This window comes from Lepidochelys olivacea, assembly GCF_965140295.1.
Source record: "Lepidochelys olivacea isolate rLepOli2 genome assembly, chromosome: 1".
NCBI lineage: Eukaryota > Metazoa > Chordata > Testudines > Cheloniidae > Lepidochelys > Lepidochelys olivacea.
This window is the reverse complement of record NC_140411.1, coordinates 122,057,541-122,081,396: the sequence shown is the minus strand read 5'-3', so window position 1 is coordinate 122,081,396 and position 23,856 is coordinate 122,057,541. Positions and strand designations below refer to the sequence as shown.

Below are 23,856 nucleotides of genomic sequence, written 5' to 3'. Positions count from 1 at the left end.
GAAACTCTACAACCTCATCCCCCACAACTCCTCTTCCCGCCACTTCAGGACCTTCTACATCCTTCCCAAAACATACAAACAAGTGAACCCGGGCAGACCCATCATATCAGGCCATAGCACTCTTATTGAAGGAATATCAGGACTCATAGAAACCATCCTCAAATGACTCACCCACAAAGTGCCAGCTTCCTCCAGGACACAACAACTTCCTCCAGAAACTCTGTAACATTAACCACCTCCCTCAGAACACCACCCTTGCCACCTTAGATGTCACCTCCCTATACACCAACATCCTTCACAATGATGGCACTGATGCCTGCCTCAAATATTTACAAGATAATGGACAACACTCAGATATCCATCCCAAACACACACATCCATCCCAAAGTCATCTATTTCATCCTCCTCCGCCATAGCAATTTTACTTTCAGCAACAAACACTTTGTCCAAACCATTGGTACAGCCATGGGTATTAGGATAGTTCCCCAACATTCCAACATCTTCACAGGACACCTTGATGAAGAGTTTCTGGACAAATGCACCACTAAAGCAATGATCTATCTGATACACATCTATGATATTTTCATCTTCTGGACAGACGACCTAAACTTCCTCATAGATTTCCATCACAACTTCAACAACCACCACCCACCCATCAATCTCTCTCTAGAACACTCCCGTACCAGCATCAACTTCATGGACACCATGATCACCTTCAACAACAGAACCCTACAGACTACTATATACAAGAAACCCATGGATCGTCATACGTACCTTCACAGGTCCAATAACCACCCCAAATACACCAAAAGATCTGTTATCTACAGTCAGGCCCTCAAATATCACAGAATATGCGCCAAGGAAAACGTCTTGGATACACACTTAACACACTTAAAACCACCTTCAGCAAACAAGGACACTCCACCAGCTGCAATAAAAAAAAAACAACCTCTAACCACATACTCCTTGTTGACACTTACCACCCCACACTGGAATCCGTACAGGATATCATGCAACAGTTACAACCCGTACTCAATGAGGACCACATCCTTAAAGAAATCTTTCACAAACCCCCTCTTCTGGACTTCAAACAAACCCCCAATCTCACAAAACTCATCATCAGAAGAAAGCTCCCTACAGACTGGTGTTTGGAGGACAAGGGTCAGAGGCAGAAATAGAGAAGACAACATACACTGGGTGACCCACAGAAAGGAAAAGCTTAGAAGATGCATTTAAAAAACAACAACAACATTACTACTATTTTAAAACAATGCAAGTACAGAATAACTACTAAGAAAAGAAAGATTCTAAACTTAGTAGAAGCCATAAGAACCCTTTTACTTTGGACTCTGATTCAGCAAAATACTAAACTATAAGCCTAACATCAACGCCGTGAGAAGCACAAATGATTTCAATGGGACTACTCACATGCTTAAAGTTAGGTACATGCTTAAATACCTTGCTGAATCGGAGCCTTGATGAATGTGCAAATAGTTCATTCCCATTACAAATAAAGTTTGCTTTTTTGTGTGGCTGGTTCAGAGATACTAAAATTATTATTAATTTTACTGAAAAGGTAAATATAATTATTTTTAGAGAAGCAGAATTGCCTAGTGATTAGAACAGGTGACTGGAAGTTAGAACTAAGTTCTACTCATAAAGGTGCTGACTTCCCATGTGACCTTGACAGCAACACTTAGGAAATAAACACAGAAAGGCTCATTTATAAAATGGTGATTATAATACCCACTTTGAGATCCTATAACTATTATAAATTATCTGCATGTGGGTAAAATGATGCAACAGTCTTCTCACTGGGTATAGTGTCTGTCATTTGGGGTCTGGCACATGATGCAAGAGACACTCATGCATTTATTATTTCATTTAATGAAAGGGTCAAATATTCAAAAGAGTGTGCAATGAGCAGCTAGGCAGGCAGTTACCCAAATTCTGTGCACAACAGCTGTGTGGTTCAAGCTATGGCAGGATTTTCTAAAAACACTTTTGCAAACACATCCATTGTAGTCGTCACTGAAAATCTGGTCCAATATGTGAAAAGTAGCATACCAAATTCTAAAGAGATTCAGTACACTGTTATTACTGTACCATTATTACTGTACCAACTGCAATATCTATCTTACCTTTTGAATTATAGCATTCTGAGAAAAAAAGTAAATGAATATCTCAGTAAATTTATACTGTATAGTCTTATCCATGTTAGGGTAGGAAAAAATTCTCTCCCCCTTTTAGGCCATTATCTTTCACTCATTTGATGTTTTACTGAATTAGCATTTGGGTATAGGATAGAGAAACTTTCAACTATGTCACTAGACAAAGAATACACGGCAGCATCAGACCATTCTCAACACTGACTAACGTTACAAAGCTAGATAAATCGCAAAATGATTTTCTGATCCAACTGTAAAATTAAAGAATTCAGCCTGTGATTGTTAAATTGAAAACTTATCAGGCAATCAAAGTACAGAAAAAATAAGCCAAGCTAACAGACGCAATGAATTTTTCTCCATATTTTATCTGTACATGAAACAGTCCTAACAATAAGTGTCTTTGTGGGAATATCCTTAATTTGTTTTAGTTTTAATTGATTCAGTGTTCATGAATGTGAGGAACTAACAGCACTGGCTGACAAGCTAGATGTAGTGTAAAGAGGCACAGAGCAAGCGTCCCCAAAAGGTTTTGCCAATGCACTTCGATCCTCAACACCCCAGCTGTTCAGTTCTTGTGCCTCTCCTGAGAGCAGACTGCCAATGATGTCAAATTATCTGTGAGATGTTCTCTGATGTCAGAAACACCTTCAGCCCCCAACTAAAACCTCTCCAGCGCATCATCAAAGATCTACATCCTATCCTGAAAGATGATCCCTCACTCTCACAGATCTTGAGAGGAAGACCAGTCCTCACTTTCAGACAGCCCCATAACCTGGAGCAAATACTCACCAGCAACCACACACCAAAAATGCTAACCCAGGAACCTATCCTTGCAACAAAGCCCGATGCCAACTCTGTCCACACATCTATTCAAGTGACACCATCATAGGACCTAATCACATCAGCCACACCATCAGGGATTCGTTCACCTGCAAATCTACCAATGTGATATATGCCATCATGTGCCAGCAATGCCCCTCTGCCATGTACATTGACCAAACCGGCCAGTCTCTACGCAAAAGAATAAATGGACACAAATCTGACATCAGGAATCATAACATTCAAAAACCAGTAGGAGAATACTTCAACCTCTCTGGTCACTTAAAGGTGGCAATTTTGCAACAGAAAAGCTTCAAAAACAGACTCCAACAAGAAACTGCTGAACTGGAATTAATTTGCAAACTAGATACCATTAACTTGGGCTTAAATAGAGACTGGGAGTGGCTGGGTCATAACACAAATTGAATTTATTTCCCCATATTAAGTATCCTCACACCTTCTTGTCAACTGTCTGAAATGGACCATCTTGATTATCACTACAAAAGTTTTTTTTCTTCCTGCTGATAATAGCTCATCTTAATTAATTAGCCTCAGAGTTGGTATGGCAACTTCCACCTTTTCATGTTCTCTATATGTATATATATCTTCTTACTATATGTTCTGTTCTATGCATCTGATGAAGTGGGCTGTAGCCCACAAAAGCTTATGCTCAAATATATGTGTTAGTCTCTACGGTGCCACAAGTACTCCTGTTCTTTTTGTCCTAGAATACTTTGTTAATCATACAAAAAAGGCATGTGGATTAGTTGGATTTTTTTCCCCTATACCATATAATTGGACACAAATTCATACTACAAATATTCTGACTTTGAACTCAACAAAACAACAGAAACATCTAGTGAATATGCTGAATATAGCGAATGGCTCAGCCTTTGCTAAATCCTAAATAGAAATAAGCCAGCCTAGAAAGAAAAAGGAATAGATTGACACTGTCTTCCAATTAAAAAAATACACCATTTTATTCCAAAACATTTCCCACCACTTTCTTCTTAAATAAACAGACCTATCAGTAGGATGCCTGCAGAGTTTTCTGTACCTTACTAGAAGCATTATGGTGAGAAAAGATGAAAAATCCAACAATATATACAGTAAAACAAATTAAAACTAAACCAGGTGAAAAAGATTAGGTAAATTTTACTCTTTATTCAGTAATCTTTCTAAAGATTTAAAAAAACATTTGAAATACACACAAAAACAATTTACCTGGAAAATAAAATCCTGTGATGTCAGATCTTGCAATCACCTTTTGGCCTTTGAGAGTCTCAAATACTTTTCCTTTCTGTCTTTTCTTAGACTGTGCCTTTACATTCTCTTCTGTAAGTTTCTGTAATTGGGAAGATAATGATAACCCAATCAGCATAGGTCTATTGTTTTGAATGAATTAAGCATTCATGTAATTTCATGCTATGGAATAGATGTACAGTATTAATACTGTTGCTAATCAACAATAAACTGGATGATTGTAACTACTGGGAGGCTTCAGTGAATATGGTGAACTATATGATAGACAGAGCTGGCAACAATGCCCATCATTAAGCCTAACTAGCACTTTGTATTGTAAGATTCTGTTTTCGGCTGCTCACAGTACTGTTTATCTTTAATTATCCAGCTGAAACTTTCCATGCTGCTTGTCTGCCTCCAGATGAAGTATTTTGGAAAATCTCAACAAAAAACAGTTCATTTATTTCCAAGAATAAAGTTAGGGAAAAATGACGGTTACTCCCCTGTAACTGAGGTTCTTTGAGATGGGCCTTTTACCTGGGGTTTTTAGAACCCAAAACAGTGGTAATTTAGCTGTTTTATTTTAGGAGGTGTTAGGAACAAATTAATGGGAATACAGCAATTTTTGTTTGATAAATGATTAATACAAATAAGCGTGCTTTTATTTAAAACTATAATTTATTAGATATTAAGTATGTATAGGTTTAAGATATTTTAGATATAGTTACTTAGTTTAAGATGATTTTGAGTAATTGCTAGCTGGATTTTTAGGGGCTTTTGTTTGTTTAGCCAATGGGGAGTTTAGATGATAGGTGTTTTTTTAAGAAAAGGTTTTGTGGACTGCTTTGAGATATTTATTTTTATTTAATTTTTATAGTTAATTTTAATAAAATATATAATTTATAGTGATTTAGTGGGTCAATATAATAATTTTATTGGGTTATTTTTATAAATTATTATTTTAAAATATTTTCAGTATTTTTAGTTATAATACATTCGGGATGTTTAAAATTAAGATTTTTTATATATATTTTTTATTTTAATAAACTGCAAATATGCAGCTATTTGACCTTGTTTTAAAAAGGCTGAAGTTTATTTCTAGCTATGTGATGTTTGGTTTTTATCTAGCAATGGCTGCACATACAAAATGACTGACTTCAGTACTGTCAAGTTCTGGGGTAGATGCAGAAATGTCAAATTCAGGGGCAACGCTCCCCTTCTTGCAGACTGTATATTTTTAATATTAAGATCTGCAGACACACATACAGAACAAGTTCAGTGGATTACTTGCCAGCCATCCCAAGGCTGTGCTCTGGGTTAACAGACCAACCAATTTTCTTGCCACTCTACCCAGCTCAGGGGTGAAGGGCCTAACCTCTACCCATTCTTCTCCTCCTTGGTTACCTTCTTGGGGATCACTCTTACCGTGGGGGCTATGGGCACCTGCAGCTCTTCTAGTGTTTCAAGCAAGGGACCATACGGGGACTGCCCAGAAGAGTCCAAGGGAAAAGGAAGCTCACAGGTACCATCCTTCTCATCCTCATAATGAGGAGGATACAAGCAGAGATCCACCTCTGACTCACCCCTCCTTCTTAGGCGATGACTCCCACGAATCACAATCACTATTCCTTTCTGTTCTCTCAACATGGCTCTGAGAGCACAACTTTGTCTCTTACTTTCCCCATGATCTGCCTGGGTCTTATCCTGGGAATCCTTTAGTAAGGCTCAAACAGCAGATTCACTCCCAATTTTTTGTTGTTTTAATCCAGATGCTTTCTGCTCCAGCCTGTTACCCTCTCGCTCACTGCTTCTGCAGTGCCACTATCTGAGCTGCCCTCAGGCTGGATATTTCTTTGTCTTTCTTAATTTTATTTTTTTAACTTTTTATTTCTGCCTTTAATTGCTTTATCACTTCCATCTGCTTACAGAACCGCAAGAACACTCCAGGACTGGTAGAGCTCCCAGGCTTCCAAAAAAAACATTATCATGCTCCTGCATGAAATCTGCCAAGCTGTTATCCAAATCCATTTCCAGCTTTTATTTCTTTCCAGATGTTCCCTGTCTTTCTGACATATCCTTTTACACAACCAGACATTTCAGCCTGAACCCTAAATCAATAACAGAATGTGACCATAAATCAACTCACAGGCTGCGACCCTGTTCCACTGCCCCCCACCCCCGTTGTAAAACAAACAAACCAACCACTTGTATTAATCATTCCCTTCCTCTACCACTCCTGGCAATGGCTCACCAAATCTGTACCCGGGGTTTTCAGAACCCAAAACAGTGGTAACTTAACTGTTTTACTTTAGGCAGTGTTAGGAATAAATTAAAGGGAACACAGAAATTTCTGTCTGATAAATTTCTGTCTGATAAATGCAGCTGCAATTGAATTCAATGGGAGCTGTGCTTTGAATATATAAACATCTATAAAATGCAAAGTACTCTGAAAAATTAAAGACCTTTGGCATCTCAAATTTGGCTCCCAAAATTAGTGGACACTTAAAAATTTTGTTCTCAATCAATTTGTGCCTCAATTCCCTATTTGTAAAATGAGGCTAATACCATCATCTTATGTCACAGGGATTGTGAATATGCTTGTGAAGCACTAATAGGCTATGATGAGCAGCACCATAAAAAGCTCATAGGGAATGAAATTATTCTGGATGCAGTGCAGGGTTTGAATGGTGTACTGTAAATAAGGTCTCGGGCCCTACACTGAATGAGGAGGATAAAAAGAATTATTGATCAAACTCACGCTAAGATGGCATTTCCTGAATTCTGAGTTCTCAATTTTACAATATTAATCTTCTTTTGAGATTAGGGTTTTTATGCAATTATAGATCATTTTGTGAGGTTTAGGAGTCACCCCCTTTAAGGCAGCTGTTTCCTGGAGAGAAGATGGGGAGTTAGTTTCTCAGTTTCCTCACACCAAGGTCTCTCTCCCCCAAGACAGACAGATTTGGGGGAAAGATGTTATGAGGAATGGTATCTATGAAAAAACATGGGGATCTCTGGTCCTTGTTCTTCAGGACTTTGGGAGTGTCAATGCTTGATCCAGTCACCCCAAAACCTCACCATCTGCCTGGAGCAGTTCTCCCTTTCCCGCAGGCTCAGCAATCGGTCTGTTTGCTCCTGCATATCCCCACTACTGCCATGAGGGATCACTAGTGTTCTTCTATCTGCTAGCATTCAAATCAAACATTCAGTTTTTTGTCTCCTGAAGAAGTTATGAAAACAATATTCACAGGCAACAGAAAAAAAAACAGTTCTCTCGGATACTGGAAATCATGTAATCCAAATCAATTATTTTACAGGTAAATTTTAATAATTGGCAATAAAAATTCATCTACATTTACTACACTAGGGAAGTCTCTCTTGAATTGCACTGTATACTTCTCTCCATACTTCTAAAGCTAATGCATCTGAACACTAATCATGAGGAAGTGAGAGATTATAAAATATAAATCAAAATCTCTCCTGCCTAATAATTCTTAAAGCACTTATTCATCAGCACATCTGGCAAATAATAATATGCAAGTTCCCTTTTCCAAAGTCACAAAAATATACTGTTTGAAATCAGCATGCTTCTATGTAGGTTCCCACAGATTTACACTGTTTTTATACACTGTATTTATGCACAGAAATATAATCCACACATTCCTACAAAATACTGCTGAGAAGGGAGACCATTAGCTTCCTCCTTCATCGCATGACCTGATTAGTTTCCGCCCCTCCCCTTATAGCAGTACATTTGGCATTAATGCCAACAGTGCCCTGGAAAACAGTGGTGGTGCAGAAGACAGGCATGATTTTTTGTTGAATTGCTCACTGAGGGTTTTCCTGTAATTGTTATTAACACTTCCCCACTCAATTCTTTCCTGTAAAGTAATGCTGAAAAAAAACCAAACAGGCACACTTTTCATTAAAAGCCTGCTTTCTAATTTTACCCTGTTATTAGAGAGCAGTCAGAAACACAATACAAAATGAGCTTTATAAACATTTTTATTTTTCAGATATAGTCTATCACAAAAGAACTTACCTTAATTGTCTGCCTGCAAAATACGATAACAAAGGCTAGTTTAGAAGACAGAGGAGAGGGGTTATCACTCCCAATTTTTCACACTTTCTATCTGGTCACCTTACTTACAACACTCCTGCTAATACATCCCAGAATGATGTTCACTTTTTTTTTTTTTTTCACCAGTAGTACATTGTTGATTAGTTAAAGTTGTGATCCACTATAATCCCTGGATCATTTTCTGTAGTACTCCTTCCTAAGAGGTCACTTCTCATTTTGTATTTGTGCAATTGATTATTCCTTCCTAAGTATAATACTTGGATTTGTCCTTATTGAATTTCATCCTATTTATTTTACACTATTTCTCCAGTTTCTCAAGATCATTTTGAGTTCTAATCCAGTCCTCTAAAGCGCTTCCAACACCTCCCAGACTTTATAAGTGTACCCCCTATGCCATTATCCAAATCATTTATGAAGACATTGAACAGAACTGGACCCAGGACAGATCCCTGCGGGCAGGGCCGTTCTTAGGATTTATGGGGCCCTATGCAGCATTATTAAACTGGTGCCCCTATGCCTGATGGCTGCCTGGGCTTGCAGGTGTATTTTAGATAAAGGTGGTCTTTTGAAGGATTTATTTAAAAAACTATATGTCTGAAGATCCAAGCATTTAAGGCTAAAGATGAATACTCATACTGTGCATCTAAAAATCTATGCATGGACTTTTTAGAGATGTGATTTTATAATCTTCAGCAACACACTAATGAAATATTTTTAAAGCAAATTTTAAACTAAGGACCTGTAGACTAACATGTTCTGAGTAAATATTACAGTAATGCACAACTATTTTCGTCAGAAAATTCAGGAACTGTCAGTATATACCTGGGAGTTGGTAAAAGCCTGTTAAATGGTTTCATTACCACTTGAATGGCTCTTTACCAGTTTCAGTGTTGTGCTAATAGGTCTGGCAGGCTGGAAGGCTTTTTCACTTTTAAATACTAAGTTTCAGAGTAACAGCCGTGTTAGTCTGTATTCGCAAAAAGAAAAGGAGTACTTGTGGCACCTTAGAGACTAACCAATTTATTTGAGCATGAGCTTTCGTGAGCTACAGCTTCACACCTTCTTGTCAACTCTCTGAAATGGACCATCTTGATTATCACTACAAAAGTTTTTTTTCTTCCTGCTGATAAAAGCTCATCTTAATTAATTAGCCTCAGAGTTAGTATGGCAACTTCCACCTTTTCATGTTCTCTATATGTATATATATCTTCTTACTATATGTTCTGTTCTATGCATCCGATGAAGTGAGCTGTAGCTCACGAAAGCTCATGCTCAAATAAATTGGTTAGTCTCTAAGGTGCCACAAGTCCTCCTTTTCTTTTTAAAAACTAGATCCCCTCTGGAGGAAGACTCACCAGGCTGCGGCAGCCAGCTGTGGTGGGAGCCTGCAGGAAGGGTCAGAACAGGGAGAGGAAGAGGCGGGAGGGTGGACACTAAGACCCACGGGTGCCCCAAATTTTCAGGTTACCTACGCAGCCGCCTATGCTGCATATGCCTAAGTACAGCCCTGCCTGTAGGACCCCACTTGATATGCCCTGTATCATCTAAGCTATATTTCCCTACTTTGTTTATAAGAAGATCATGTGAGATAGTATCAAAAGCCAAGATATATCACATCTACTGCTTTCCCCCATCCACAAGGCTTGTTACCTTGTTATTACAGAGCAATATTTGGTTGGTTTGACATGATTTGTTCTTGACAAATCCATGTTACTTATCACCTTATTATCATCTAGGTGCTTACAAATCGATTGTTTGATTATTTGCTCCGCTATCTTTCCAGATACTGAAATTAAGACGACGGACTATAATTCCCTGGGTTGTCCTTATTCCCCTTTTTACAGTTCGGTACTATATCTGCCTTTTTCCTCTAGGATCTCACCTGTCCTCAAAGAGCTCTCAGAGAGGTGATCGTCAATGGCTCAGTGATCTCTTCAGCTAGTTCCTTAAGTATTCTAGGATGTATTTCGTCAGATCCTGCCAACTTGAAGACATCTAACTCATCTAAGTAATTCTTAACTTGTTCTTTCCCTATTTCAGCCTCAGATCCTACCCCATTTACACTGATGTTCACTATGTTAGTCATCCAATCACTGCTAATGTTTTTGGTGAAAAATTAAATGAGGCATTTAATACTTTGGCCACTGTTGCAATTTCTGTTAGTGTCTTTAGCTCCCCATTGAGTAATGAGCCTACCCTGTCCTTGGTCTTCCTCTTGCTTCTAAGGTATTTGCAAAATGTTTTCTTATTACCCTTTATATCTCTTGTTAGTTTGATCCTGTTTTGTGCCTTGGCTTTTCTAATTTTGTCTCTACAATGCTTGTGTTGTTTTTTCATATTCATTCTTGCCTGCATAACATTAGATGAGATCAAGATTTTTACCACTAAGTAAAATATGTTTGCTGTATTGATGAGCTAGCACCTGTGCTAACACTTTGTTTTCCATAAAAAGAAAAGGAGGACTTGTGGCACCCTAGAGACTAACCAATTTATTTGAGCAAAAGCTTTTATGAGCTACAGCTCCCTTCATCGGATGCATTCCGATCAAGTGAGCTGTAGCTCACGAAAGCTTATGCTCAAATAAATTGGTTAGTCTCTAAGGTGCCCACAAGTCCTCCTTTTCTTTTTGCAGATACAGACTAACACGGCTGCTACTCTGAAACCTTTGTTTTCCATGTGTCATGTGTTAGTGCCACCTTCTAGATACTCACCAACATGCTGGACCCATGTGCTTTACACTTCTTGAGTTTGAGGAGACTAACAGGGCACTGTCTCTCGGTTTCCAGGCACACACTGAGGGTGCATATTCTCTGTCTAGCAGCCCCTTGCGAGAGCTGAGACCCTGCTGTCCAACTGCCTGGGCCCTGAGACTTGTGTTGGCTCCTCCAAGCTCCCCAGTAGCTTAAATACAACCTTTTCCCAGAGCTTCAACCTAGTGGGCTCTCTGCTTCACAGTTTCCCTCTCCAGGGACATGCAATAGTTGAAGTACATAATAGACTTTGCAGAAAGTTCCAAAAACCAATCAGTCTTTACTTTAGACATCACTAGAAATAAACAGATCTAGACAAAATGATAAAACACATTGTAGAAGGTCATGTCCATCCCTCCCCATCAGGGCCGGAGGGAGGCTGTGCCCCCTTGCTGTTGCGTCTCTGCAAAGACTGGCTAAAAGGAGAATTAACAGCCTCAGAGGCCCTAACCCTCTAGGCAGGGCCTAACACCAACCAGTCTAGGGGCTCAGGCCCTCAGGGAGGCGGAGCACCAAAAAATCTTTCGCCTGATGTCCTAACTCAGGCAGACAGCCGACAACGCAGGCCTCTTGGCCTAAGGTGAGGAGTCTGCCACCCCAGTGGTGCAGTTGGCAGCAGGGAGTAGGGAGAACCAGGTGCACCCTACTCCATTGGGTCTCAGCCCAAGGCCCTAACAGTGGCAGAGGGCTCCATCACTGGGTTGGCAGGGATCCCACCGCAACACATCGACCAGTATTCTGGCCACAGCACTGGGCTAGTTCCTATGATCCCCTCATTGGATACCTTCACTTCGTGGGTGTCCTGTGTCTCCCCGGGGTACCCAGTTAGCAGCAGTCCCAGCAGCTCTTTGGTGTCCTTGGCAGCTCTGGCAGTCCCTTCAGGTCCTCAGTGCTGCAGAGGTCTCCCGCGGGTAGGAGGCATCTATCTCCTTCACCAGCTCCAGCCAAATTGAGCCGCAGGAGTTGCCTGTTATACTTCCTGTCCTGCCCCTCTGCTTCCAATGGGGCAGTGTGGCTGGCCAGGCTCCCTGCACTGGGAGGGGTGTTAGTTCCTCCCTGTCAGGCCTGGAGGGAGGCCACGCCCCCTCACTAAATACCTATATGCCATTCTCTGTCTGCTTTTTCACCACTCAAGTCTTCTTCAGGATTTGGGTCAGTGTCCTTTCAAGATTCCAAGTCTCCTCTTCTGCACCCCTCTCCTCATGGCTTCTCCTCTGGAACATGGAGTCTGCTCTTTATCTCCTCCAGAAAGTATGTCTCTTTGTTCCTCTCTCCTGCTCCCAAGTTTCCTTTGCCTCTCTGAGTCCCTCTAAGTTTTTAAATGCTAGTTTTTATATGGTTTCTTCCTCCTGCTTCTGGAAAAATTCCATTCTCTCAAACCTCAGCACCTTCCCGCTCCCACCCACCCACAAACAGAGAAGTTGGGAAAAACTTTTTTTTAATCTAGGATGCAGTTACTTGTGTGTTTTAAATTTATTCAGGGGCCAATACTCTTTAACAATTAACCTATTCATAGACAGCCATGAAAGGGCCATTTCCCTGTCTCCTTAGCACAAATAGTGTAAGGCAAGAGCACACTACAAATAAACATAACGGTTTAAGCATACTGTAAGGATTTGCTGGTCCTGAACCAGGCCCATGGGCTCAAAGGCCACTGCAGCATCCGCAAACACCATCCAACAGCTGTAGCGGTAACTGGAGAATTGGGAACCTTAAGGCCTTACACTCCAGTAAAGGTACCGTCCACAAGGACACAATTAGTGGCGCTCCGGAGTCCCTGATTGGGCTGGGTACACTAATTAAACCAGAAAGACACAGGAAGTTGTCTGTACAACAAGGTGGACCCTGGCTTGCTGCTGCTATAGACCCTGCCTCCATTATGTGATCTCACCTGCTGCTGGTTCCTGCCTCGTTCATGATCCCTGCCCCTGGTCTCCAACTCTGGCCCCAACCCTTGGCTCTAGCATATAGCCTTCAACTCTGACTTTAGCTCTGACCCAATTTCAGCTCTCACTGCCAGCTCAACTCCTGACTCCTGATTTTGGCTCTGACCCTGACTCGACTCCCAACCCTAACTCCTGCTCGAACCACTAGGTCTGACTGCCCAAGTCCCACCCGTGGCGCATACAGGGGGTTCATCATCTCAAACAGACTTAGTAAATTGTACATAGACAGATTCCCCCAAATAGTTACACCATGTAACCAAGATAAATTTAAATGGATCAACTTTCTTTTCAATGCATTTGGCCCAAAGAATGGTCACCAGCCCTACAATTCACCTAACTTGCAATAGAGCATGTACTCTGTAATCTTCTTTCGTACGGTTTATTCATTTTTGCCTTGTAAACTAAAGTAATAAAATGTGTCTGCTCATTTCCCCAAATGACCTACAGCCGACATAGCTAGAGGTTTTCAATATTCCTATAGTTCTATGCAGACGTCTAATTCATCCCCTTTACATAAGGCATACTTTCACAGATACCAACACAGCAGCAGCATGAATACAACACCAACAGAAGGTCAAAGCAGAGAGTGAGGATAACCCACACCATTAATTCAGTTGCAGGCTTACACAGAAAGCTGCTGTACCAAGGACATCCAAAAAGGATTACTACTACTTTTAAGTAGCTGTCAAGGTACTTAGCCATGCTTAAAAATAAAGGTTTTTATTTTAAATTTTAGCAAGAAAGCATCAGACTATTTGTCTATTTGCTGAACAGACTTTAAAGAATGTTTTGATTGTCCATCATTCACAGTACTTCCTACTATGGCAATTTTCATTCTGTACTACACAAGCTATTTAAGAACTGTTGATAGTTACCATCATATATTTCAACTGGCAGTTAAAATTATTTACATCCATTTAGTGGACTGAAGTCACAATTAGGAAAAAAACAGCAACCCTTTGAACAGTTTAAAGACTAGAGGCTTTATACTTCTTTGCATTGCATAAATGGAATTCTGATTACATCTGCATTTCTACCGCTCACTCGTAAAGCTTTTCAGGGGCAGATTAGCCATTACTGAAAATGGTGCTCTCATTAGACCCCTACAGCAGGTTGACTCAGGATAAGTGATTGCACAATGTTAATCATATCATGGTTAGCAACGTACACTGATACTTCAAAACAGCAGAAACATTACTCAGAATGAGCAAATGAAACATGAACATGTTTCTGCTACTGGTCAACTATGCATTCATGTGGAACGAGATGAATTAATAATCCAAACAGCTACGTTATCAGTTTAATATTTCCAGATAAAAATAAAATACATAAATCTAAGTCTGTTTTTGAAGATCTGAAAAGTTTTTTAAAACAAGATCCAAGAGTCTGATAACTATGTTACATTCTCAAAACAACATTTGTAGGAAACGGATTGTGATCCTCCTATTAGAGTAATATATATTCCTTATTCCTTAAAGCCAAGCTTATGTCTTCTGAGATGTAAATATCTGTTCAAACCCAAGTGTCACTTCACCATGAGCACTAACGCAAAAGAGGTAAGGTAGAAACTTCTTGTTCCTAACCTCCCAAACACTTAACACAAATGTGAAAATATGAAGTGAGGCATGTATTATTGCAGCTTATTGCCGCTACACATTTGCATACTGCTGACAGTGCTATTGCCATTAACAGTTCTTTTGTAACATCCTGAGGACATCACATCCACACTCCTGACCAGGCCTTCAGAATACCCAAAGAAGAAACTGCCCCCATCAAGTCCAGCTCAGTTTTTAAGCTAAGCGTTATGTATGGTGGAACAGGATTTTGGGAGCTCAAACAGCATAGAAATGTTCTATAAAACACAATAATCTATCACATTATAGAGTCTCAGTGCCTTGAGTTGATGTGCCCCCAATGTGTGAGGCCAAAACAACTTGTTTCAAGAAAAAGCTCTAGCCTACTTCTGGGCAGTCAGTTAAAAAATTATAACAATTTTGATAGCTATTTTACAAATCATAAATCTCTCCTATGCCAGAATTATCATCCAAGGCAAAAATGAAGAGCGAGAGACAAGTGAGGACACAATACATTTTACCAAATTAATTCTGAATTATGGAAAAACTGCTCTCTGAAATAGCTTTGAGATTCATACTGCACCATTCTTTCATTAAGTTATTGGCCTATGTTATTATACATAGCCAATTCAATTTAAACATAATTAATACAAAGAGCTCTTTGTATCTTAAAGTTATACTGTGAAAAAAGCCAACAACTCAACATGAAACATATGGGGATTACCTTGTACTGTATTTTCTAATCTCCACAGAATAGTGATAATAGGCCAGCTGCTGCTCCTACTGAAGTCAAAGGCAAAACTCCCACTGACTTCAATGGGAGAAGGAGGCTTATGTTCCATATATCTCTGAACAGAGGGCTATTTGTTAATGTAAACCTGTAGTTTTAACCAAGAAAATGGCATTATTCATACATTCACTATGCATCAGGAAGAGTGTGCTACTACCTGAAATACTTTACAAGGAAAAGACATTTCAACTATGAAAATACCGATAATTCACAGCTGTGCAGGTACCCTCACAACACCCACATTGGTTGGAACCAGATTACTTCATCATATAGATTACTAAAACCGGAAGGGACCATTATGATCATCAAGCCTGACCTCCTGTATAACTCAGGCAACAGGACCTCTTCCAGTGACTTCTGCATCCAGCCCAATCACATTATATCAATGTTTCATTTAAAACGATAACTTCCCTCACTCATAAAAATAAAGCAATGAAAAAGCAGAAAAATAAAGTATGAACTTGAAGATGATTTCTCCTCTTTTTTTTTAAGCATTTATTCTTGTTGTGCCTAAAGGCTCTCAATCAGGATTTCCTATTCATTTACAGTTGAATTTAATCAAATATTAACAGTACAGCTCAGCCTAAAGAATGTAAGGATCTATTAAAATTTAGAAGTCTGCTGCTGATCTTCCAATGTCAGCAGCTCCATCAAATAGTAAAGCACTTTTTGAAGCTGATGTGGATTTTACAGGAAAAAGTAGATAACTCACTTAGGAGAAATTGTTTGCATTTTAAAAAGTTCTCATTTTGAATTTTAAAACAGCGGTTCTAACCTCAACAATGAGCATGGAAACATCTTTCATAGGAAAAATATTAAAGCACTTTTAAAAAACATTCTTGATCTCTCCAGGAAATCTCTCAAGTACTCTACTGTGAGGCCTGCATAATGTCCTATGCTCTACTGAAACCTATGTTAAAGAACCTAAATGGTTCATAGAGTATGTCTACACAGGGATAAAAAACCTGTGACTCGCCCAGGTCAGCTGACTCAGGATTGCAGGGCTTGGGCTCCAGGGATGAAATATCATGGTGCAGACATTCAGGCTTGGGCTGGAGCCCGAGATCTGAAATCCTGCGAGGGTGGAGGGTCCCAGACCTCGGGCTCCAGCCTGATCTCAATGTCTACACAGCAATTTCTAGTCCTGCAGCCTTAGCTCTGCAAATCTGAGTCATCTGACCTGGGCCAGACATGGCCAGGCTGCAGGGCTTTTATTCCTGTGTGGATATACCAATAGAGCCTTATAAGAACCCCCTGCACTGTGAATTTCACCTAATGGGCTTTGCCTGTTTCAGATGCACCATTCTCATAGACTAAGCTGTCAGCAGGGAATGTGATTTTGTCATAGTAAGATCAGGTATAATTCACAGCACAGTCATGGTAGAAGATTGGTAAGTTCAGCAACCTTGTGAACCCTCCTGCCATGCAATATTAATTCGTTAGTTCACTCTGTGTAGTCCTCTTTGCACTGGGATTAGAACAAAGCCAACTAACTGTTAATCTGCGCCGGGGGGCTTGTGGGAGCCTGCCCTTGCCCCCATTTGTCCCCACTTCCACTCTGACCCCACCCCACAGACCTCTCTCCCCAGTGCAGAGCTCCTAAAAGTGGAGAATGAATTCACTGGGAATGAAGGGGTTTCTCCAGATTGGGGCATCGGAGCCTGGCATCTGCCAGTGAAGTGCTGAGCCCAGCAGCAGGCCCCAACAATACGCTAGAGAGAGAGACAGCAAAGGGGATTGGTGGCAAGGAAGAGATGGGGGCAGGTAGAAGGCTGGGCAAGTTGGGGAGATGGGGAAATCAGGGATCCAGTGAGCTGGGAGTGGAGAGGGAATATGGAGCAGGAGAGTCAGGCCTGGAGTCAATAAAGAAAGAAGGCAGGGAATGGGAGCTGTCACCACAGGGGACCTGTGGGAGGAGGAAGGCACAGACCCAGCCCTGTCCCCCCTTGGAGGTACGCACTAGGAAGAGGGGTTTGTGTGGGTAGTCAGAGTCAAAAGCTCTTTGCTTACTCTAAGAGAATGCTTAATTAATCCATGCAAATTTAAGAACATGAACAATACAGCCATTACAAATTATCCGCATTATAAAAGAACAATGTCATAATGGGTTCATCTTCATAGGGATAAAAAGCCTGCAACTGGCTTGGGTCAGATTACTCAGGCTGGTGGGGCTTGGACTCTCTTACCTCTGTGTAGAACTACCCAGTGTGGCTTGGCAAATAGGTTATACTGGCTGTCAATCCAAATCTTCCCAAAAACATGCCAGCATATGCTGATTATGATTGATCAAGATACTAAAAGCAAATATATGCTGCTTATTTTAGAAGGTCATAGAGACCAGTGAAGCGATTCTCAGCAGACTCCCAGTGAGAATTTTTCTTATAGCTGCACAAGCATTCAGTTTCTGCTCCCAAGTGGCAATCATCCTATGCCCATTCACAGAGCTCCTGTATCTCTAGAGTTCTACATACAGGAGGTATGTTATGATTCAGTGAAGATGTCTGTTACACTGCAGTGAATCTAAAGCTGGTATGTACACTGTATTTGTATGTTCAATGACATTTCAGAAAGCTGTAACTTTGTATATTCTCATGAGATATTTCTTTGTCTTACTGACAGCTTACCATTAAGGTTAAAATCATAGGGCCAGATTTTAAGATGGTGTAAATCAGCATAGACTCACTGAGGTCAATAAAATTGTGTAATTTTACATGAGTGGACAATCTGGCTCATAATGCTGCAAGTTGTCTTAGCAAAGCTCTGTGAGTTTATGAGTACAAATAAAGCTTTGAGGAACTTGAGGTATAAACAAAAAAATGTTGACAACATGGCATGATGCCTCTCAAGACTATTGCGCTAGAGCAGTGGTGCACAAACTGGGGGACGCACAAGAGGTACTCAAGGGGTGCAAAAAACCTGGGTCCCACAGGACCCGCTGCCATAATAGCAGAGGCAGGATAAAAATAGAATGGGTATTGCGGGGCGGGATGGGAGCAGGATTTAAAAAAATAGTCCTCCTGCCCCACAAACAACATGAACACCCCAGCCAGTAGCTACCGCTCTCCAGCTGCCCAGCTCTGAAAGCAGGGCCACCACCTGAAGCAGCACAAAAGTAAGGGAGGGACAAGTTCCGTGAATGATAAAGGGGGGCATGACTGGAAAAGTTTGTGCATTACTGCACTAGAGCATTTTTAACTTTAAATTTTATCCTTAGTCTCCACTGTCAACAAACCAGACCCTGTTTTCAGGGGTGTATGCAAAGATACTGCTAATTGAATGTACTGTTGAACATAAAAAAAAAAATAGAATACACAACAGCTTTAGATTCATTCCAGCCTACAACCATTTAAAGTGAATCATATTGTGTCAACATCCCTGGCATGCAACACTACCCCTGGTCTTTAGGCTGTTTCTATACTCATAGCTAGTGGCTTCTCCAAATCTTTCTGGCATGCTCCTCTTCCACCACCACCAATGCCCTTGCTAGAGCACTCAGTCTGGTACCTCAGACTCCCATCTGCCTCTTCTGAGAGCAGAAATGGATTTCCTTCCTCTGAGAACACGCAGCAGTCCACAATTCCAATTTGCATAAACAAAAGAAGGCGTATTTAAATACAGAAAATAGAGGGGGGGAATCAAAGTAAATACAAGAAAAGCACAACTAAACAAGACTGAACTAAAGCTTATGCGATTCTGAAACTTGTAGATGCCTTACTCCTTAAACACGTTTTAAAGTCTTACACTTCAATGTTCATTTGGTTCTACCCCTGCACCACAATGTCTCAAAGTATATAGTTCTCGCATCCTTTAAATGAGAGAGACCATTCGACCCATAATCAAGAAACTCTCTCTTGACAGCAAGAGTTTCATCAATTGTCAACCAGTCTATATCCTTCCTTGTAGAAGGAAGGTTACCGGGAAGGTTATAGTGAGAGTCTATTCTGACTTCACCTAAAGTCATCAGATTTCCTTTATCCCCTTCAGTCTGATTTTAAACCTGAGTCTGCTATGGAAACTGAATTAGTCTCGTTGGCTAACAATTGCCTAGCTATGTACAAAGGTCAGGTATCTTTATCAATTTCCCCTTGATGTGTCAACATACACCAACAGTATAGGTGTGTTTAAAAAAAATCAACGTTTACCACACTTCAGTACTTTCAACTTTAGTAAATTTCTGAAACATGCATTTGGTAAAAACCCCAGGGGCAGAAGAGAGGCTGAATGAAAGCACCGTGTACTGACACTGGCATTCAGCCATGACAGCAACTTTCTGTGGCTCAGTAAAATTGCCACATGAAAGTAGGCTTCCTGTAGGTCCACAGCAGCAAACCAATTATTCTGAGACAACGTGGGGACGACAGTGTATAGAGTGACCATTCAGAATCTCATGTACCCGATATATTTGTTGAGGTCACAAAGGTTGAGGATAGGTCTTATCCCTCCCTTGGATCTGGGTACCAGGAAGTACCGGGAGTAGAAACTGTGACCCTAATGTTCCTGCAGAACCTTCTCCACTATTCCCAAAGCCAGAAGAGAGCAGACCTGTTCAAGAAGCAATGTCTCGTGAGAGAGGTCCCTGAAGAGGGACAGGGAGGGACAGTAAGGAGGAGGCCTGGAGAGGAACTGGATGGCATAACCTGATCTGATGGTGCTTAGGACCCAGCTGTCGGTAGTGATTGAGCCCCAAGCATTGTGAAAGTAGGCCAGCCTGTCCCGGAGTGGGAGATGACGAGTGAGGCGCAATGCCTGGAACAGTGCTCTGGACCAAGGAGTCAAAACGGGCACTTGGAAGGCGTTGCGGGAGGGAACGTAGGCTAGCCGAACCCTGAGCCTGTCTGCTTTCTCCTGTGGGACCTGTCCCTCTTTCTGGGGTAGTCTCGTTGCGTCAGAGGAGGGAAAGGCTGGCCAAATATGTGCTGCGGGTACTGCTGATGCTGTTAGACAGCAGAGTGGTGCCTCTCCACTGGCAGCATGTACACCTCCAAGGGTAGCCCTTGGGTCCTTGAAGGGGTGCAGCGTCTCATCAGTTTTGTCAGAGAACAGTGTATGGCCGTTGAAGGGCAAATCCTCAATGGCTTGCTGGACATCAGAAGCAATACCTGTATTCTGCAGCCAGGAACCCCTTCTAGTGGTGACCACAAAAGCCATCACCGTGTCTGTGACATTGAGTGTGGTCTTTAAGGACACTGTAGCCACCAAGCAGCCCTCAGTAACAAACACTCAAAACTCCTCCCATGAGGCCTTGGTCAGCTGGTCTGCAAACCTTGACACAGCTGTCCAGTTAAAGTTATACATGGACATCAAGACTTGCTAGTTAGCAATTCACATCTGTAAGGAAGAGGAGATATAAACCTTCCTGCCCCTGGGGTCCAATCATTTGAAGTCCCTATCCTTGGGGGTGGACTTAAACCTGCCCTGCCTGACTCAGTTGCTCACCACAGTTATGACTAGGTAATTTGGGGATGGATGGAAGTAAAACCCTGCAAATCCCTAAATGGGAATGAAAGAGCACTTTTCCAAGTTCTTAGCCACAGGCAGTACTGAAGCTGCCATGCTCCTGAGGGCTTTAGCCAGTTCAAGGCGTGCATATTTTATAGGGAGGATGACTCTCCCAGGGGCAGTAGATGGCTGTAAAATATCCATAAATTTGTGGGTGTTCTCTTGGAAGAACTCTGCTTTGGTTCCAAGGGAAGCAGCTACATGCCACAAAAAGTCTAGATACGCCTTAAAATCCTCCAGTAAGAAAGAGGAGGATAAGCCAGTCAAGCACAGCATTGTTCAGGGATGAAGACGAGGCCCTTAACTGATTCGAAGCCAGATCCTGTTCCATGGCTGACAGACCCAGGCAGGATGACTCTGGAGGCTCTGCAGGGAGAAGGACCACCGGTGCCTGGGCCTGCAGTAAATGGACCGTCACTACCACAGACTTGGCTGGTGATCTTGCCTTTGAGTGAGACCTCCACGATACAGATTAGGCATTGGCAGCCAGGAGGCAGCAGGCCAGGGACCTCTGTCGCAATCATGAGATGTGCACCAATCCTGGTACCCATAATGGTCCATCAATGGCCCTTGACGCTGGTCAGGCGATGGAGAGCAGGAGGATGACACTGACTCAGATGTAGAGAAGCCTTTGGATCCTGGAGACAAGGGCAGAGCGAGACCAGAGGCAGCAAGTAGGCAGTCTGACTTGTCCGTCGCCCAGAATGAGGTAGGAAACGGCATTGCTGATGGAAGCAGTATCATTGGTACAAAGTATGCTGGTGTTGGAAAAGGTATCAGTCCTGAAGTGACCAGCGGTACCAGAGTATCTGATGGTACCAATGTCAAGGGCGGTGAAAGCTGCCACAAGAAGCATTTGTGGTGCCGACTGCAGTGGTGCCGAGGAGGTTCCTGGTACCAAAGTCCCCTGTACTGATCCCAGTACCAATCCCACTTCCACAATCTGTGGAAGAAAACAATGGGGTGCAGTGCCAACAGACCCGAGAGTTCCATGGCTCAATCAGTCAAAGGGGCTATAGTTGACACAGCCTGGGCAAAGTCCTGGGCCAAGGGAGAGATTGGGACCGAAAGGCAAAGGAGGTCTGTCGCTGCCTGGTATGCCACCAAAGTGGAAAGAGTCAGCACCGGCAACTCTCTCATTGGCACCAGACTCACACACACCTGGAGAAACCCAGAACCAGGGTTTCTAACATCCCTACTAGGTCCTGGGGAAGGGCTAGAGGTACCCATGCTATCCTGCATGCCAGCAACAGCTCCATGCAGGCACATTACAAGGTCTATCTATTAATTTAGGATAAAATGTACCCCAATGCATAAAGCACATCCAATGTCCTATTCATTACTTAAGCTCCACTGAAGTCCTATGTTAAGAGTTTAAGTAGTGTACAGGGCCTTTTGTGGGCCCTCTGCACGAGTGAATTTCACCTTCAGGCTCTTGCCCAAGAAGGTAGATTGATCTGTCTTTCTTCTTCGGCTTGGGGCATTTTCTTTTAATCAAAATTCTATCAAATTTAGTTATGTTTTTATGTGTGTGGTTTTAAGAAAAACATGAAGAGTTTTTGATAAATGAATTTCAATACACTGAAAAGGTAAGTAAGTAAATGCTCTTGGACTGTCAAAAGCTACAAACACAGAAGCACACTGTAAGAAGATGCGGCTTGAGAATCCCGATTACAACCTCTCATTAAGGACAAGTTACTGCTCTTTGAGGACTTTTTTGTATTCATGCTGGCACTAATGGTAGTAAGTATATTTATGTTCCTACTGGGAGAGAGCAAAATTCTACTCTGAGGCTGACATGCCGTGCATCTTGTTGTTATACCTTTAATTGTGTTCAAATGCACTGCACAAGGATCCTTTTGAAGTGGAAATCTGAAGTAAGCATGAACCTTTGTAGAGGACTGAGTCATTTAGAGATATTTCAGTGCACTTTATGTTTCTTTCTGAATGGGTTGCTCACAGCACTGGCAACACATCGAATCTTTGAGCTGTCAAGTTTCAAACAGCATTTGACACACTGAGCATTCTCTGTCAGGCAATCAAGATTGTCATTCATCTCAATATCTTTCACCTGCCACTTTCAACAGGCATTGTGATTGTCAAAGAGAGCAGAAACATCACAACCAGTGAGGCTAAAGTCAATCTCTGAGTTTTTTATTTAAAAAGCAGTATTTAAAGAAGTCATACTGTACCTGTGGATACACCAACATGGCTCCCACTGAAATCAAAGAGAACCACATGTGCACCTCCAAGGGCAGAATTTGCCTCATCAGCTATTCCTTATATCTTTGGACAGGAAAATAAAATTAAAAAAAAAATCACCATTTTCTTTGGAAGTGGGAGCCACGACAAACCCAACAAATACAAACTTCTTCTCCCTTGTCATCCTCCACTTGCTAAAAGCAATTTGATTTTTGAAGCCACAAATTGCAGTTAGGTGTCCAACTCCCATGGACTTTCAATAGGAAATAGGTGCCTTCATAGCTTTGAAAATCTAACTACCTTCATATCTTTGAAAATCTCCCTCATAACTGCATTCAGAAAACTTTTGGAGGTGAAAAGCTGAACTGGTTTATCTGCTAGAGACAGAGAGAGATTGGGCAATACCTGTTCGTAAGATTCTAGATGAGATTCTTCATGTGCTGCTGGGTGAAACTGTACAACCCAACTGTCCGGATTTGCATATCTGAAAACTATCAGCTCTCCAGCACAGGAAATAGTGCTGCTTTTTATTAACAGAATACTAATGTGAACCATGTATTGGTTATGTTAGAAACCAAACTATGCAGCGGTACAATTATACTGATTTATACTGATACTGTGAGGTGTTGCGCACTGAATCCAAAGGGAAGTGAAAACACTAGGGACCAGATCTTCAAAGGTATTTAGGTTCCTAATTTCCAATCTGGGACTAAGCACCTTGCAGCACCAAGCCCTTGCACTGTAGTTACTATGAAAATGAGAGAAACTTAGGAAAATGTTTTCTG

The 23,856-nt window shown here is 41.5% G+C and overlaps 1 protein-coding gene across 1 annotated transcript in view; it reads right to left on the bottom strand.

The window, feature by feature from the left end:
- The window catches only part of VWA3B (von Willebrand factor A domain containing 3B), a 113,378-nt gene that overhangs the window by 9,052 nt on the left and 80,470 nt on the right, over nucleotides 1–23,856 (bottom strand). The window contains exon 24 of the mRNA XM_084650429.1: nucleotides 4,212–4,332. Within this exon, the coding sequence (XP_084506555.1) occupies nucleotides 4,212–4,332 (121 nt within the window). The remainder of the gene's footprint in view (nucleotides 1–4,211; nucleotides 4,333–23,856) is intronic.